This window comes from Corvus kubaryi, unplaced genomic scaffold, assembly GCF_017639235.1.
Source record: "Corvus kubaryi isolate FWS band 111438036 unplaced genomic scaffold, C.kubaryi_AGA036_p1.0 37142, whole genome shotgun sequence".
Lineage (NCBI taxonomy): Eukaryota > Metazoa > Chordata > Aves > Passeriformes > Corvidae > Corvus > Corvus kubaryi.
Window position 1 is genome coordinate 140,129 of NW_024581036.1, and position 17,687 is coordinate 157,815.

At 40.2% G+C, this 17,687-nt stretch overlaps 1 protein-coding gene across 19 annotated transcripts in view; it reads right to left on the minus strand.

The window, feature by feature from the left end:
• Window positions 1-17,687, minus strand: part of LOC121661329 (protein unc-80 homolog) — a 146,427-nt gene that overhangs the window by 65,088 nt on the left and 63,652 nt on the right. For 13 of the 19 annotated variants that reach the window (XM_042021374.1, XM_042021382.1, XM_042021370.1 and 10 more), the window contains 5 exons: window positions 13,109-13,321; window positions 8,503-8,674; window positions 6,457-6,590; window positions 4,156-4,321; window positions 460-663 (listed from right to left, as the gene is read on the minus strand). In XM_042021374.1, coding sequence (XP_041877308.1) covers window positions 460-663; window positions 4,156-4,321; window positions 6,457-6,590; window positions 8,503-8,674; window positions 13,109-13,321 — 889 coding nt within the window. The remainder of the gene's footprint in view (window positions 1-459; window positions 664-4,155; window positions 4,322-6,456; window positions 6,591-8,502; window positions 8,675-13,108; window positions 13,322-17,687) is intronic. The other 6 variants (XM_042021371.1, XM_042021377.1, XM_042021376.1 and 3 more) reach the window with 3 other exon arrangements.

Consider the following 17,687-nt stretch of genomic DNA (forward strand, 5'->3'; position numbering starts at 1 on the left):
TGTGTTTATATATATATATATATATATATATATATACACACACACATATAGCAAATCTGTTGCTATGGACAATAAAACATCATATAAACATATGACCTCATGTATTCATTATACTCTATGATTTTGGGGGGGGTGTATGTGCTTACATACATACACAAGGATATGTGCTATATACATGTGCCACCCTAAAGACAGCAAGTGTTTAGCTGGCCGGACAGCATTCTAAGAGCTCATGCTCTAACACAGTGGTGAATTGACAATCTGTGGTCTACACTGCACCCAGGATTTGTACCCTGTTCCTCTCAGGCCCTAGTCCAGGCAGCCCCTGAAGAGAGCTCTAGAGTTTTCCTAGCCTGCAGAGGTGGGGATCTCTTGTCATTTCTAGCTCTGCTGCAATCACATCAAGAGTTTAGGTCCTTCCTATTGTCCCCTCCCTTTCCACCCTCTCATCTAAGTTACCTATATCAGTGACAGTGTCCCTGCTGTGGGACAGCTGCAGCTCCTCATTCTCAGACTCTGAGTCCTGCCGTGATAACTTGGTGCTCTTTAGGCTGCCGGCCCGGCGAATGCTGGAAAGGGAACCCCCCTTCTTCACCCGGAAACTGCGGGTTCCTTTAATCTGGAGCAAGCGGGAGCCTCCTATCCTGATCTTCCTGCTGGGAACTGTATTAAAAGAATAAAAGAGGACTTTTTTCCCCTTAATTTTTCCCCATTTAAAAAAGAAAGAGATCCTGGCCCTCCCCACCCTCCCAACCCTTTGCTGCCAGCCTGTATTGCAGCATCTTCTCTTCTGCCAAGGAATGTGGGATCAGAGGCTTCCTCCAAAGCCACCGCCAATGCAGCTCGATCAATCAGGCAGTAAAGATGCTTCACAAAAATGTGTTCAACACCTCATATCCTGGAGATCTGGTACATCACCTCAGGCCTTGTCTGTATTTGGAATTAGCCCTTGTTCAACTACCAGCAAGTAGAGTGATCTGCACTAACAGAACCCCAAAACATGGATAAGAAAATCCTACAATTCACACCAATTTTTAGTCAATTACTGCCAGGAAGCAGAATCTGCCCAATGGATGTAAATTGCAGTTTTCTTTCCCAGACCTTGGAGTTTACATTAGTGCAGAATCACCTCTTGCTTGGGATAGCTGGCTGAATCCCAGGCATGAACAAGGCACCTTGGACAAACCTATTTTCCTGTGGGCCTGGGTCCTGTAAACCTTGCTGAGCTCTACAGTAGAATCAATTATTTATTCATATAGCATGTGTGACTGCAAGAGGGGTAGTCTGCTTCATGAGGCTAGCACGCAAGGCTTCTTTGATGTTAGATTCGCATAAATCCATGTCTCTGCATGTTACTCTTCATCATTAGAATGCTTTAGAGGAAACAGGAGCACGTAGATCCTCTCCTTCAGACAAATCAGCAGCTTTCAGGCATTAACAACATCCATTGACACTCTGCATTTTTGATGAGCACAAACATGGAATGGTTCAATGTTCAAAGCACCAACTGTTTGCACTTTCATTCTCCTCTTAGTTCAAAGGCAGTACATGGCAGTATGTCAGTCCAAATGTTGCAACACTCAGTCATTTTACTGCAGATCTAATCAGGCAAGGCCACCTCTGATCAATTACCTTTTGGTGTGTGCTTGGGAATGAACAGAACAGAGCTTTTTGAATACCATGGGCAAGCTAAATATTTAAATAGAATTGTATTTTGGTTTCAGGATAAAGCAAACACATCTTTACTCCTGAGATTGCCCCCAATTCCTCCAGAACAGAATTCCCACTCCCATTTTCAGTAGCTAGCATCCTGGTCAAAGACAGCTGGATACGTTTTGAGAGCTACTCCTTAGTCCTCACAAATAAGTTGGCAAACCACTGTTGAGTGACTAAAGAATCTCCCTCCAAGTGACCATGCTGAGTTCCTTAGCAATTGCTACTGCTTGAATAATGTTCAGATCAGCCCCACAAATGCCAAACTGCTGAGCACTTGTAATTGCCTTTCATGAAGTCTGCAGAATCCCATTTTGGCACCCAAGGAGTACATACGATCATCTGAGAGCCTGCATCTACCTAGCTGTAGTGTCTGTATTTCAGACCTACCTGGAGCAGATTCTATACAGTAAACCCGTGGCTTTTGGATAGCTGCTAAGCCATGCCTGGGGGGAGCAATGAGAGCAAAATTTTTAATAGTCCAGAAAAATGAAGGGAAACAGATTAGTACTCATCAAAGAGTTTGAGATAAAGAAACCTCTCACTACAGGCAATCAAAATTTAGTTACATTCACACAACAATGTTTTCTTCTCTAGAAAAGTGTAGATTATGAAAGATGCCTCTGCATCTGTAGTGTTTGGCCCAGGTGGATTTCCAGAAGGATATGTTGTGGCCAGAGAAAAGAAACTAATTATTGTAATTTTAAAGTACATCATTATCTTGCATTTATTTGGCTTCTAAAATAGGGGAATTACATTTTTGCTAAGGTATATTAGGATTCAACCTTCCTACCATAGTCACTTTCCCCATGTCTAAAATGCAGTAAAGAGGCAGCTTTAGTAAAGGAAAACTACATGACAGCTTAGGGAAAAGGGATAATGGAAAGAAAACCCAAATAAAACTGCAGAAATATGTAGTTTAACCAAGAAAAGGATGCAGAAAGTTAATACTATTTTTGCAAAAATACATTACACCTGTAGCACAGTAACATGCAAAGGAAAAGCTCAGTCAGCATTGTCTCTAACAAAACCAGGATAGTTAGAGACTTTCCACCAGCAGTTTCCGGCAGGACTGCATGCTTGATGGTATTCCCCCACTCAGGTAGCAGCCCAGTGAGTGGGACTGTTCCCTGAAAAGCTTAAAAATGTTTCAAGCAATTGTTATAACTATCCTCAAAACAAACCCAACACCAAACCCAAACTTTTCCTCATCTAAATAGGTAGAGACATCTTATTCCACACATCTTAGACTATCAGATAGACCATAAGGCTGTGTTTTTCTGGGCTGCTAATACACCAAGAGTAGACAAAATAAGGTTGAGCATCAATTTATCCAGCTCACCTTTTTTAAGTGGGTACCCATCTGTCTGCACAGAAGTAACTGGCCCACCGGACACACAGTTTTGGAGAAAATTTCATACCATGCAAGTCTTGGAATAATTTCTAATATTTTCTCCAGTTACTGTGGCAAGGTCACAGCTGAAGACAACACAAACTTTACCCAAAGCACCTAGAAGTCAATAAAATCTCCTCCGAATCATTAATAGACATTACAGTTCCTAGAGGAAAACCAGCCACAGACCCCACTGTTGTGAAACAATCATTAAACATTTATACTTTTCAAGCAATCATCAAAATTATCATTCAAATACCTGCATCTGTAAATTACTATTATGAGACAGAATGTAAATATTTCTAGGAAACTTGTTAGCAGGTCATCTAGAGGTAAGTATCTGGAAGTTTAGTCTCTAATTGCAAATACACATGATGACTATATTGTATTGCAACACTTGTACCATCAGATATAAGGTGAGTCTCGCATGAGATGGCTCAAAAATGGAAACGATCTGCTATTCTCAGCAAACACAGTGAGCTTGGAGTTTGCTTGTACAGTACACGATATGTTGGTAACATCAATCTGCTAGCCATCAAAAGCCACATGTATTTTTCATGTGGTAGCAAAGAATTCAAGAGACCAATTACACAAATTTTTTGTGATGCCATGACTTCCAAACTGATACAGATTTTCCACAGAAAAATACCAATTTTCCCTTTTATCTGTGATCTCCCCTAAATGAAAAGCTGTGACTTCAAAAAAACCAAATAACACCACTTTTGATCTTTTTTTTTACAATGAATCAAATAGTGATGCTTCTCTCAGCATCCCACTTAGAGACAGTTTCAAAAAAGGATTGCTTCTTTTTAGCAAGAGTGCAAAACTTTCAATCAATTTCAGTCATAGCACTGTTTTATAAAATTTAACATCTTTGCTTCTCACATTCATTATATGTAACCCTGAAGGCCAGAAGTATCTCGGAAATTATTTAAAGCCACGTGACTCCATGGCTGCCTGCTTTTCAACAGTCTGTGCAAATGAAAACACAAAATCAAGCGCCACTTCACAAGCCCTGAGACTACAAAAGCCTGATTGTGCTGACAAACCTTTTTTCTCCTCGAAGCCAGCCTCAGATTTGAGGGTGTGGCTGCTGCTGTGTAGGGAATCCTTTGAATCTTCATTTTCATCCAGAACCCCAGCAAAGCTGATCTTTCTCTCATACCTGTGTCGGTCCATCTCAGGGTCCAGACGCAGCCTGCAGCTCTCCAGATCCTGTAGACCACACAGATGTGCCAGCAGTATGAGCTCCCACCGCAACTAGAGAAGCTTCAGGAAGAACTGCTTCAGATAGGGTTTATTTAATCACACATAAGCCAACTGCTCTTTGGCTTTGCAGCAGGCTGAGCCACCTGCCAGGATGGAAGAGTTACCAGGTGCTAACACACATTGCTGGTTAACATTCCCCAGTGCATTAACACTCTGGCTGCAGGCTCAGGAGGGGAAACATAAATCACAGAATCAAAGAATTATTAGGATTGGAAAGGACCTCTGGAGATCATCTAGTCCAACCACCCTGCCAAGTAAGGGTCACTCAGAGTAGGTGACACAAGAATACATCCAGGTGGGTTTAGACTGTCTCCAGCCATGAGCAAAATGAACTTGTATCTGTTCCATCATCAGTAAGAGGCTTTGGGTGGAACTTCAGTCAGGGCTGTCTACCTCATTTGGCCCATAGCCTTGGCAAGTCTGCATGCTCTCTTGGTAGTCAAACTAGTTCATCAAAGCTAGTTTAGTTGCAAATGTTTCAGTTCTTCAAGGCTTCCAAGGCTGTGCTCCTATTTATGGAAGAAGTATGCCTACAAACACCAAATGGAAGTGAGATTTGCTCTACTGAAATTCCAGCTATATGGATCATAACATTATGTACCTGTTTTTCTTGGAAAGGAAGCATCACTCCAAAAATACAGACTTAATATTTTAATCTGGATTGTTGTTTCCTCTTTTTTTTCTCCTGTACAAAGTTAGAAGCAGCACTCTATGGTCATTTTAACTTACAGACTCTTGCATGTGACCTTACAGTTTCTTTCACCTATAGATCACAGAATAATTCCTCCTCCTTGTCTCCCATATACAAGTCTGGAAAGGGATTAAGCAGTTACACTTCTATCTCACACAAAAGTACTAATTTCTGTTGACCTTCATTAACCAACATATTCTTAGTTTCAAGCCTAACTACTTAATGACATGAATTCTAAACCATGGTATTATCCTGCTTTTAGATGCAGTCATTTATTGTGTTGAAAGAGTATCAACAATGTGTTTAAGCAGGATTTTGCTGAATTTATTGCTTTTAAAAATTGTTCTTCTTGCATACCTTGGGGCTGAGCCACTTCATCGCAGGTCTACAGTCTTTGGAAACATTTTCAGAACCAAATTACAATAATACTCAGATAAATCAGCCTTTCAAGCATAATTGACATCACTAAAATTTGATCTGTCATTAACAAAAAACTGGATAGTAGGGCTAAATCCTTCATGGAAATCTAAGTTCTCATTTTTTCTTTATAATTTTAATCCTGATTTCTTAAAGAAATTTAGCTTAAAAGCTGAAACCATGTCAGCCATTCAATTCTCATCTCATTCCATGCTAACCACCTCTGAAGCTGATGGTCACCTTCAACTCAATTTGTCAAAAGACGACTGTGTGCACGTGTATTTTTTGAAACAACAGGCTAAGTAATGTTAAACCACAGTATTAGAAATAAGAAAATCCACACAAAAATGAATCACTGTAAATCAGTTTTCATGGGTTCTGCTATTCACAGCATTATTTGTCACCTAATCAGTTGTTTAGCTTATTGTTTACGCCAGGATTTGCCTGTGCCTCTCCGGGTCTCGTGGAGATTTTTTTCTTTCTTTGCTTCTTGGTCACTATCTCTTCCCTTCCTTCCTATTCACCCTGCAATTCTCTTGGTCTAACCCAAATCAAAAATCTGCAGTTTTAAAGCACTGGCAAATTCTCTGTAAACCATTATGTTCCCTTCCCCTAACTGCCTTGTTCTGATCCCTGACCACTGGCCCTGCTATTCAGCTAATGAGCATGTGAGCTTGTCACTTCCTGTAGTCTGCCTCCCACACTTCCCAGGTCCCCCACCCTTGGTTTCTCAATTTCTCTTCTCTGCTTGGAAACTTTCTTGAACTTCCAGCAGCACATGTTGTGCATCCACAGTCTTACCTTCTTAATCAATCCATTTCATGTACCCTGACCATCTTCTATTCACCACACAATGGCTCCTTTCTCCCTGCAGAGATCCACTGGAGTTTTTATCCCACTCTACCCCTTGTCAGGACCTGGAATCCAGTGATTCTGTGGGAAAAGCCCTCTCCAATGTGTCTGGTCCACTTACCACAAGAGGCTCAGTCCGTGGTCTGGGCATGTAGGGGAAGGTCTCTCGAAGGAATGTGGTTATCTCCAGGAGAAGCTGACAGGCTGCCATTTTTAGTGCAAAAGGACAACAACATTTGGTAGGATTCACAGTGCCTAGGAAAGAATATTTCTATCATGAACAAGGAGTTAATACAAGACCTGGAATCGAGAGGTGATGGACATATTTTCACATATGGTGCACGATGGAAGCTGCACTGAAGAAAGGAAACCACACACTTCTGTGCTACTTTTCCTACACTAAAAGAAACAGAATCAATTAAATACCAAACCATGTATTTACCAGCACATACAATAATACTAACGTTTATATTGCATTATATTATATTACAATATTGCATTACATTGAAGTAACACGATAGTTGACTATAGTGTATATTATAGAGTATTATGCTGAAGTACCCACTAAACTAACTACAAGCTTACGACATCTTGTATACACCTCAATTAAGGGTAATACAGGTTAAGAAGTAGATACCCTTCTTCCCCTGTTCAGTTTTGCATTGTCAAATCTTTCGCAGGGATCAGATAAAACCAGAATAATTCTGTGATGCTTGCCAGATCCCCTGTACACATTGCCAGTAATGAATTGTGGACTTTGTTAAGATTAAAATAATCTGAAATATCAAATGCAAATGAGACATGGAGTATAATGGAATATCCAACTGCATATTTGATGCTTCGCGTTCTACTTCCTACAGCATATAAGGCAGCTTTTGAGAACTCCTACAGCAAGGATGCTGATCAGCTATTTTCAGACACTGGTTTTCAGGAGAGCTCTTCAGCATTTAGATGTCTTTCTAGACCAGAACCTGATCTTCATTTTCTTGTCTCAGGGCATCTTTTCAAAGCAGCTCCACATCCCCTTGAGTGCCTGGTATGAGTGGCTGAACAGGGAAAAGAAAGCCTATTCTGTCACTCAGTCATGAGAATGCAGTTGTTCATTTGTGGTGCAGGAGAAGGACTCTTTGGTATGCAACCTCCTCCTGCTTTGGCTATATCCCCTAAAGGGACAATCAAATATCCAGAACAGCCACCCATGCTTCTGTAGCTGCCAGCACTGGCACACCACACAGCGGCATATGGAAAGGTCTAGCTTAGAGCCAAGACCTTCTCTTGAGCTCATTTCTTATAAATGCCATGTCGCTCTTCCTGCCAGCTTCTCTCTACTCCAAAGCTGGCCTTTATGCAGTTATAAGAACAAATCCAGAACCACGGGAAGAGAAAGCAGAAGATAAACAGTGTCTGTGCACTACATCCAGTGGGGAACAACAGTACACATAGACAAGCACCAGTAAATTACAGCACACATGTATACACAAATGGTGTCTAAAGAGCACATAATGTTTGTTACCACCTTCACATACACCTACAACAGGATGTGTTTTGACAATTTATTTTGGTTCACAGTTTTTGCTGTGGGTTTGCTAAAAGTTGCATGCCTATACGGACTTTCAGGCTCAGTGATCTGTCACAGCTCTTCTACCCTTAGGTACACACAGGCACAAATGTGTGTGGTTTCATCATCTGGTTGTTATACAGATTTTTAATGATGCTTTTTTTTATTTCTGCCTGAAAATCAGGCACTATACTGAAGTCAAGTTTTAAAAGCCTTTAGCAGAGCTGTGCCAATTCACGTAGATGAGTAGACTCGTCAATGTTCAGGAACAGAAAAGCAGCTGATATTACACAAATATTTTGGCAGAAGTAACTGTGAGGACTGGAGCCTGAACCGTTTTTGACACGCAGGTGACAGCAAGGCTCAAGAAATAAATTGTTACTCTGCTTGCAACTGCAGTTTCTGTGTACAGGAATTGCAGCTCACTGCCTGGTTTCCCCTTCCCTTTTCCATACAAGTATCTCAGTACTGCCACACATGTTTTACATCCAGGCACAAAAAGAACAGGGAGGAATCTGGGGTGAAAGTGAGGGACTGGGAAATAAAGCTGGGTGGCAAGAAAATGAAAAGAGAATAAATATTAAGTGCTCCTAAAGCAAAGGTTCTTACAAGCGGGGGTTCTTGTAGTAAAGGGAGTCTCCTTACTGTCATCTAAAAAGTCTTCTTCCTCATCCTCCTTTCTCAGGCGCCTTTTGGTCTCCTCATCATAAATGAGGCCAAGCAAGTTGGCAGGGCTCTCGCTCTCAGCATGGCACAGCTCATTGAGGCGGACACCAATTGCCTGCAGATGGAGAAAGAGAAGCACAAGGAGGTGATAATTTCAGTCCAATCAGAACGTCCTGGCTTTATTTTTATTGTCTGAAATGGAGAAAGGGATGACAGAGTAATTGCTATCAACACCATAATTTATTTTCCCCTTTTTTCAACAAAAATTTGTAAACAGTGTCAAATTTCAGGATGAAAAATTTTAGTAGATTTAGTAAAACAATAAACCCCCCAAACTGGCACATGACAAGCAGAAAGAGATTAGGTCATTATTTAGTATTAATTTCTTCCATTTTTCTTTGTTCCTTTGATAGATTTATTCCAGATTTTTCTAAGTCTTTCCACTGAGAATGTAGATCTTCTGCTTAAGAAACTATACTGTGATTTAGGAACACAGTAACAGTCTTTATTTCCTCCACAAAACTGTTTTTATGCTGTATAGTCCACCTTAATCTTAAAGCAATAAGACAAAATCCCACAGCTGCCCATCTAATAGATACTGAATTGCTGAAATGTATTTTCTGAATTTTTGGTTTCTCGCAAATAGAGAAGCAAAACCAAAAGTCCTCTTAACAGAAGCAGTCAAAGGAAATGACAGACTAACCCGATCAGAATAGATTTAACATTTCATTATTTCAAAAGACAGCAGAACAAGTCATGTCTTTTGATTTAAAAGGTTTATCACTGCTATGGGCAGTCCAAGTCTCACATTCTGTGGAAAGGGTTCACAACTGTGATTCTCTGATGGCTATTAGGGAGGCCAAATTAAAGGAGTTGGTGTAGAAAAAAAGATTTACCTCCTTTCTTGGTCTGACTAAACTTTGACAATAGCACTGTATATCACAATTAGTGAGCAGTGAATCCATAAGCAAGAATCCACAAGCAAGAATCCATAATAAGCAAAAATTTCCAGCCTTATTTACTGGAATAAAAAACCCCAGAAAACAGCCTCAGTGCATTCAGAGTATTTTGTGAATATTCTTTACGCTTTGTTAAGATATTATTTTCTTTTCTTATTGTCCAAGATTTAACAGAGAAACAGCAGTGTCTTCTACAGCAGGTGCCTCTACTTCAGCCACAGGAAGCCAGCTCTCCTTATAATTCAGACTGTCTGATTGGAATCTCGTCAGAGCCAAAAAAGGAGCTGCCTGAGGAGCTTTCAGATGCCTGGCCTTCCAGGCTTGACTGGTGGTTGCTGTTCATCCTTGCAGCCAGTTTCATCTGAAAGATGTACTGGGAGGAAAAGCAGTGCCAGAGGACCAGCCTTGCTTCACATTCCATATAAAGGAGTAGTGCTAGGTGCAGGCCAGTCTCAGAGCTTGAGTCTTTTGAGGGGCCAGTAATGTTGTGGTTAAATAAATTTTTCTGGCCTTCAGTGTAAAGAATCAGAAATATGAACAAGTAGCAAGACACCTTGCAGGAAAAGGAAAAACTTCACACTCTAAAACTACCCTCCAAATCTTATCCTGCCTTACAGTTACGTAAATGTAAGGCTTTTCCCTTCTAAAATGTTCCTAAGCAGCAGCAAACACACACTAGTCTTAGAATGGAGAATGCATCCAGGTAAGTCTTATGATGCTATTAAAGTTAAGGGGAAGGCAATTATGCTAAGTTGCCTTTGATCAGATTTCCCTGGCTCCTTTCTTATGACCTTGAATCAGACATTATGAAAAGAAAACCTCCCTGGACTTTTTCCAGGTCAAGTATATCAGTTACTAAAAATTATAGCTGAGGGGCTTCTAACAGTTACCGTCTTGCTTGTTTTCATTTTTTAGAATCTGAGAAAAAGGAATGTCTAGAAGCATAGCATCTACCAACAGAGATGGATAGTCCTGACAGAGATGGATAGTCCTGGCTGTCTGAAAGCATGCAAAAATTCAATGCCTGTGTAATCCTATGCTCTCCACTTAAAGCAAGATCTCAAAGGAGTCAGGCTAAGGCAGTGATTTCATGCAATATAGAAGCAAATACCTTCACCCTATTTGCTTTTTGAAGGAACTTTGGTATTCGTGCTGTTATTATCTCCTGTGTTTGAGACCTTACAGAGAGTAGGATGACCAGGTAGCATTTTCTGAGTTAGCTTTAGAAATGGAAGGAGGAGATCTATGAAGATACTAAGCTTTGGTTCTCAGACCCAAGTTGGATTCTTCCCCGGCCCGTTCTGTGGTGGGAATATATTGATATGGTCAGCTTTATTTTGAGGTTCCCTACAATGTGCTCTGCTGAGAAGCATGTGTTCATTTAACCTACAAGAATACAGGTCAGAAATGCGGAACACGTGATTTTAAAATTCCCATAAGCATTGGATTTTATGTTTTCTGTTTTCCAGGGGGAAGAGTGGAGATGATGGGACTCATGATGCTCATTCTAAAAATCACTGGTTTTTAGAAGAGGTGAGAACCACAAAGCTCATTTCCAGAAAGATATCTGTAACTGATCAAAGGAACTTCTCCCACTAATTTGAGTTGTGAGAAATGACCTGTGTATGTGTCAGACGTTCAGCAATTACATCATAGGGGGTTTACAAGGAAATTGCAAGGGGTGTTGAGAAGGCCAGATAAGGCAATTGCCTCGTTCCTGTATGGTAAGAGATCACAATCAAATAAAACTTGAAGTATTCAAGCTCCAAATAAAAAGAAACAATTCTTTGCATGACTCATAGTAGCTCTGTAGAATTCCTTGCCAAAGAACAATAAGTGCTAATAGTCTGTAAGGGTTCAAAGAGGAATTGAATAAGTATGCAAAAGAGAAACCCATTACCAAGTATACAGCACCACACCTAGTTCAAGGAGCCCTAGACTAAGTATATTTGGAAGCAAGAAAAATAGAAAGTAGTATCACACATCGCATTTCCATGCTTCCTTAGCCATTCACACATGACAAGTGCTGGAAAAAGGAGAATGGACCAAACACATCCTTGAGAGAACACGTCCTAACAAAGTGCGCTGGTTTAACATAGCCCGGTTTTTGCTGGGGGCGGGAGAAAAGCTGCTCAAAACTTCCATGTCCAGCACAGAGCCAATCGCTGAAGGCTCTGACAATGGGCAGGTTACTAGCCCAATTAGAGAAGTTGGTAACGCCTCTGTCATGACAGATTTAAGAGAGGAAAAACTGCGGGAAGTCCTCTTTCTACTCCCGAGGGGTGGTGAGGTTGCTGCTGGGGCCTATCCCAGTGGCCGCCGCTGGCGCCCACACGGCCGGGGCCCTTCCAAGGCCGGACCGTGCAGCTGGAGCCCTCCTGAGGCCAGAGCCGCCCGTGCAGTACTGGAGAGGACCATGCAGCCGGGGCTGGCAGGGACCACGTGGCCAGCAGTGAGAGACATGGTGAGCAATTCCCGGATGCAGAGCGTGGATGAGATTAACCTCTCAACTGCAATTTACAGACAACAACTTTCTTCCAAGCCAGAGAAAAAGGAAAAGGGAGAACACATGAGGAAAACCAACATGGGAGCATTGAGGCCTGTGAAAAAAAAAGAGAGGGAGCAGGTGCTCCAGGCACTGGAGCTGAGATTCTCCTGCAAGCTGTGGTGAGGACTATAATACAACAGTTTCCCTATAATTCATGAGGTGCATGGGGGGTGCAGGGATCCACGTGCAGCCCGTGAAAAAGAGTGCTCACGCTGGAGAACGTGGATACTGAAAAGCTGTAATCTAGTGAGGAACTTGAACAGAGAGAGATGATCCTTGCTTTTATAGATAGAGGAAGAGAGCCTTCATTTCCAAACTAGAACAGCTCATCCTTAAAAGACTAAACCCCATGATCTAAAATGACCCATGCTAGGCAACTGTGGGAAAATTGCTTGGCCCGTGGAAGGGACTCACGCTGCAGCAGGTTCGGGTGGGACTGCTGCTTGTGGAAGTTAAAATCATGCTAGAAAAGTTTGCAGAGAACTATGTCCCATGGGAAGGATCCCACGGCACAGCAGAAGAAACTCTTCTCCTTAAGAATACTAAAGAAAGATTTTTAAGAAGTGAAATACTGACCAAAACCCCGTGTTTTGTTTCCTTGCATGGTTGGTGGAAAGAGGGAGGGACCGGGGAAAAAAAAGTGTTCTGAAGATTTGCTTTGGTTCTCATTACCCTTTTTACTTTTAATTCTGGTAATAATAAATCTTCTTTATACTGTTTAAGTTTTGAACCTGTTTTTCCATAAAGTGGGTTTTTTTCAATAATCCTTAACTCATGAAAAATGAAGTTCTCAATTCCTCCTCCTCTGCTCAGTTATAGCAGAGGAAAATAAGTAGATGGTTTTTTTGTGGGTGCTTGGCGCTTAGCCAGCTTCAAAGCGCAACACTTTTTAGGAGAAGGGGTGATCCTGGCAGGCTGTGAAGTGCAAGTTTGAAGGGAGGCTTCTGAGTCCCCATCTTACAAGAACTGAAATTCTGTATAGGATGCAATTACCTTTACATTTTGCCATGTTTTTTAATGTAAGTAGAATAGAAACACTTACATCTCCCCACTGGTAGAAGAGCTTAGCTGCATTCCACTGCAGCTTCTGGTTCCTTTTGTTGCCCACAATAGGAGAACGGCCACGGGACAGGCCTTTCTTGGTAATGTTCACATGGTGGCCCTTCATCCACTCAGGCCAGTTGCCACGATTACAGCGGTGAACAAAGCGTGCACACTCAAGGAACAGGGCTGCTCGCGCCACTACAGGAGCTTCCTGAAAAGTTTGCAAAAAATCACCTTAAAAGCAAAAATGCTTTGGAAAAACTCCCTGAACATTAGAGTATTCTGCACTCTAAAAAACTGCTTTGCAAACTTGCCAAGAAGTCACACAGTATGACCAATCTCTTCATAAAAAGCTGACACCAGAGTCTCTCTGTGTAAGTCTCACCTCTTGAGCTACTAAAACCAAGCTCATAAAGACTGAACAGTCTTGCTTAGTCCAAACACTAGAGGGGCAGAAAGAAACACAATATAAACTTAAAAAGAACATTATTCCCCTCTGTAATGTTCTCCTTCAGAAACCATCTAACTGCAAAAGCAGAAGCATGCATCTAACACTGTTACGGTATAAACATGTCAAGTTTTAGTTTCACCTTTGCTACTAAGGCTGCAAATATTGCAGGAGCAAATGTCAGCATTTGTCACTTTAGGTCCTGCTTGTGAAACTTGGGGGTGAAAGCATTAATGGTGGTTTGTTAAAACTAGGAAAAGCGCTGTTTTGTGGTTATAATAAATATCTGTGGATACAGAAAGGTATTACTCTGGCATAAGTCAACAAAATTTCAATGGCTGAATTTCAATGGCTTTAAAAAGCGTCAGACCATTTATTACTGAAATAACTGGCAGCTGAGTTTTGAAAGGACTGACTAGTTTCCAGAGGAAAATCCTCCCATTCCTGGCTTGGAAGAATAATTTTAATGGGAGAAATTATACATATATAAATTATACAATAATTTGTATTAAATCACCCAGAAGCATACATGTTAGACCAATAAAGAATGCTCTTGAAACTTTTGAAAATGTTCGAAAATGGACACAGTAATTTTGTTTCCTAAAGGGTAGGTTCAGGTGTAGCTTTTTCCCCAGCAGTCTACAACTGCCAAAATAACATCCTCACAGACATGGAAAGTGACTAAAAAGCAAATAGTTTTCCTAATTTTCATTTAATTTTCCCCTTTCTTCCTGAAATTTTCACAACCAAAACTCCTGCGGCCAGCAGTTTGTAAAACTAAGAACACAACAATGCCTACAGTTTACCGGCTGGCTTTAAAAGGTTCACTAACAGGGATTTCACAGAGCACAAACATGTATTACACACTTTTAGATGCTAACAGCTTTAATGAAATTATTTAAGCAGATCAGCATCTACATATAAAGAAGGACTTGTCAAATGTGATCTATAAATAATAAACAGGCCCTAAGACCCTGTAAGATGGTCTGTTGAACATTATTAAATACAGCCCAACAGTGTTTTAATCAAAAATTGAAAGCAAGAAATTTTGGACCAGTGCTCCTAAACTTTGATTTAAGAAATTATTGACACAACATCCATTTGCAGCTTTTGCTCACATTTGTACAAAAATAGGGGGAAAAAAGTGATCTATTAGCAATTCTCTTGAATAGGAAGATTTAAGCTGCTGTGATGTTCTGATGAGGAAGGCAGAAATCTGAGGGAAGACACTCGCTAAGAATCAGAAACAAAACTAATATCTAGCACCTGGAAAAACATTACAAACTACTTATTGATCACATGCAATATGGAACACAGAGTAGGTGAAGATTTTATTCTTTTATTCTCACAAAGTAAAACCTTTATGTCTTCACATATGTCTCCATGGTTAAGTCCCAGCCTTACTCTACTACTGGTTTAGTTCACCAATCTTAAAGTCAAAATTTCTTAGCATACTGGAATCCTGTAAAACCACATGTTGTAAACATTATGAAAGCATGCAACTACCACAGTTAAAGGAGGATATGTAGGATGGGGGGCAATGAGGATGAGCAGGATTAATTAAAAATCACTGTATTATTTAAAAATCACTGAAAAAGACCACCTGCAATGAAGGACTTTCTGAACATCATAGTACACAAGCTCCCTGTGATTACTTACCTGAGGCTCTGAGAAACCTGAAGCAGCAGCAGCAAGAGAAAGATGAAGATGTGACAGAATGGACAGAGATGGACTCAAACAACAGAGAAACACATCACAAATGGAGAGAAATGAATCAGGCAGGTGACGTGTAGCTGAAAAGAACACAAGTTATCATGGTCACTGTCAAAACCGGACACAGCAGCAATACTCTCACAAGTCTGTCTGTGCCTATGCAAGTGTTCACAAGTCCAGTTTTAACATTAGACCTACTATATTGTTTTGCTCCTTGAAAATTGTTCTTGTACTGTATAAATTGACATGAATTCACAAACTGGTTAACAATTCAAGTAATTCCATTGATTTTTTTTCAAAAGATTACCCCATTTGTTCCAAACAGGAAATTACCTGAGTGGAAGGAACCAAATACAGAATGGATTTGGAATTTCACAACATCACATTATTGTTAATGTAAACATGATTCTGCAGAATTTTATGACTACAGAGAATTTATGTCCAGTTTTGTTTTCAAGAACAATGACTTTTACAATGCTAATCAACAGGTGGTAATTTTCCTTGAGTCCTTTCTTTAAGTCCACATGCCACTTTGATCTAAAATTCATTTCCTCTGGTCTCTGAGACAGAAAAGAAAGGTACAAATTATCAATATACTTTTAAGAGATGCCAAAGTAAATTTGAGTACTGTCAAAAGATGCTGACTGGATAGCTCTGCTTTGTCTAAGCAAAATTAAGTCTGACATGAAAGTTGTCTTAGCAGGTATACAAAGAGAGGTTGCGAGTGAATTATAAACTAGTGTATTGGAAAATTGCCTGTTTCAATTAGTTCAGACCTCTCTGATTATATCTGATGTCAAGTACAATCCGTGACACAGTTCTTTGTTTCTGTTCCCAGTCTTTTACTCAGGGGACCTGTTTGTAGCAATCTCTGATTTTCTTCCCTATCATAAGTACTTCTACAGAAAAATATTTCTGCCATAGAAACAGGGACATGGAAACAACAGAGCCTCTGTGACAAAAGACCTAGGGTGACCGGGAGTCAGGATATTGAAAAGTATTCTTGCAGTTTAGACCTTCCTTCTGCTGCCCCAATACTTAGCAGGTCATCTCAAACACAATCCTACCAGAAAACAGTACAACTATTGCATTTAAACAAGGATAAAAGATTTACACGTTAAAACAAATGAGCTCACACATCTTATTGGAGAAATGTAATGCTGACAGGTGTCACACACTGTTATATTGGTCAAAGAAAAGCTGGTATCTGAGTTATTTACATTAGTCTAATGAGGTACTTTAGGTAACATCATTACACAATCATAGACAGCAGTTTATTAAAACTCTCAGCATGAACTTAAGCATAGACTGAAATATCCCAAAGTAAATCAACTTTATTATTGCAAAGTATGGATTTAAGCTGGGGACATAAAGATGAAACTGGCTGCAATATATCAATTATCACTGCATATTTGCACAGTATATTTTGATTGTAGTTTTAAAAATTTAGTCAAGGATGGATGCTGCTTCTAGGAAAATATGTTAACTGCCTAGCTGCTAAACCTAAGGCAGCACTTATTTTAATATACAAACAATTATTAGCTCCATAAGGATGCAGCATTTGTTTCACTGGTCTAATTTCTTTAAATCATTGTGGCAAACGGGTACAAACATCCAGGCTGATCAAAGATTTCAAAGTTGTAAGAATAGAATTTTGCAAATCTGCATGAAAAAGCATAATCATAAAGACTATTGAAGAACTGAAACTGGAGCTGTTTGCCTTTCATTTTTAAAAGGCTGCCTTAGCAACTAGGCTGGATAAAATTACTTAAGAAGCTTTTCATTTGCATCAGGCCTGAGTCAAACTATTACTTCAAAAGCCTGGAAACAGAAGTTAAAAAAAGCCATAATGCTTCCTTTTGGGTGTACTCTACTGACATTTATTGTGGGAATTTTTCGTCGCCATTAATCAGTACAGTGAGATGACAGGCTGTCATCTTTTAAAATAGACACTGCATGGGACTGCCTAACTTCTATATATCTCCAATACTTTGCAGACAAAATGCCAGCTAAACAGGTACTTGGAATCTTCCAAGTCCATAACTAGGGCAAGGCTTCCTTCATCTTTAGGTGTAGACCTTTTAGAAATTCTAATACTGAAATCGTCTGCATCATTCAGTGGAATGGAGAGACAGTTACACTTTAGTTTGTAAAAGTCAGCTTGGGAAGACAGACATCTTCAAACAGTTCACTCTGACTGGTAGTTTCCAGCTGACTTCATGCTTGGGCACAGAGTAAGCTGGTCTGTAACTTAGGCATTTGGGAAATTTAAAAATTAAGTAAGGCATTTACAGGCAATAGGAACATAATTGCCAAATCCCTGTTTTATTATCTGATTTATTAGAACACAGAGTGGTGCATCTTCAGAAGGATCCTGGTGACAAACCTGCTAGGAATGAGCTCTTTCCTGCCCATG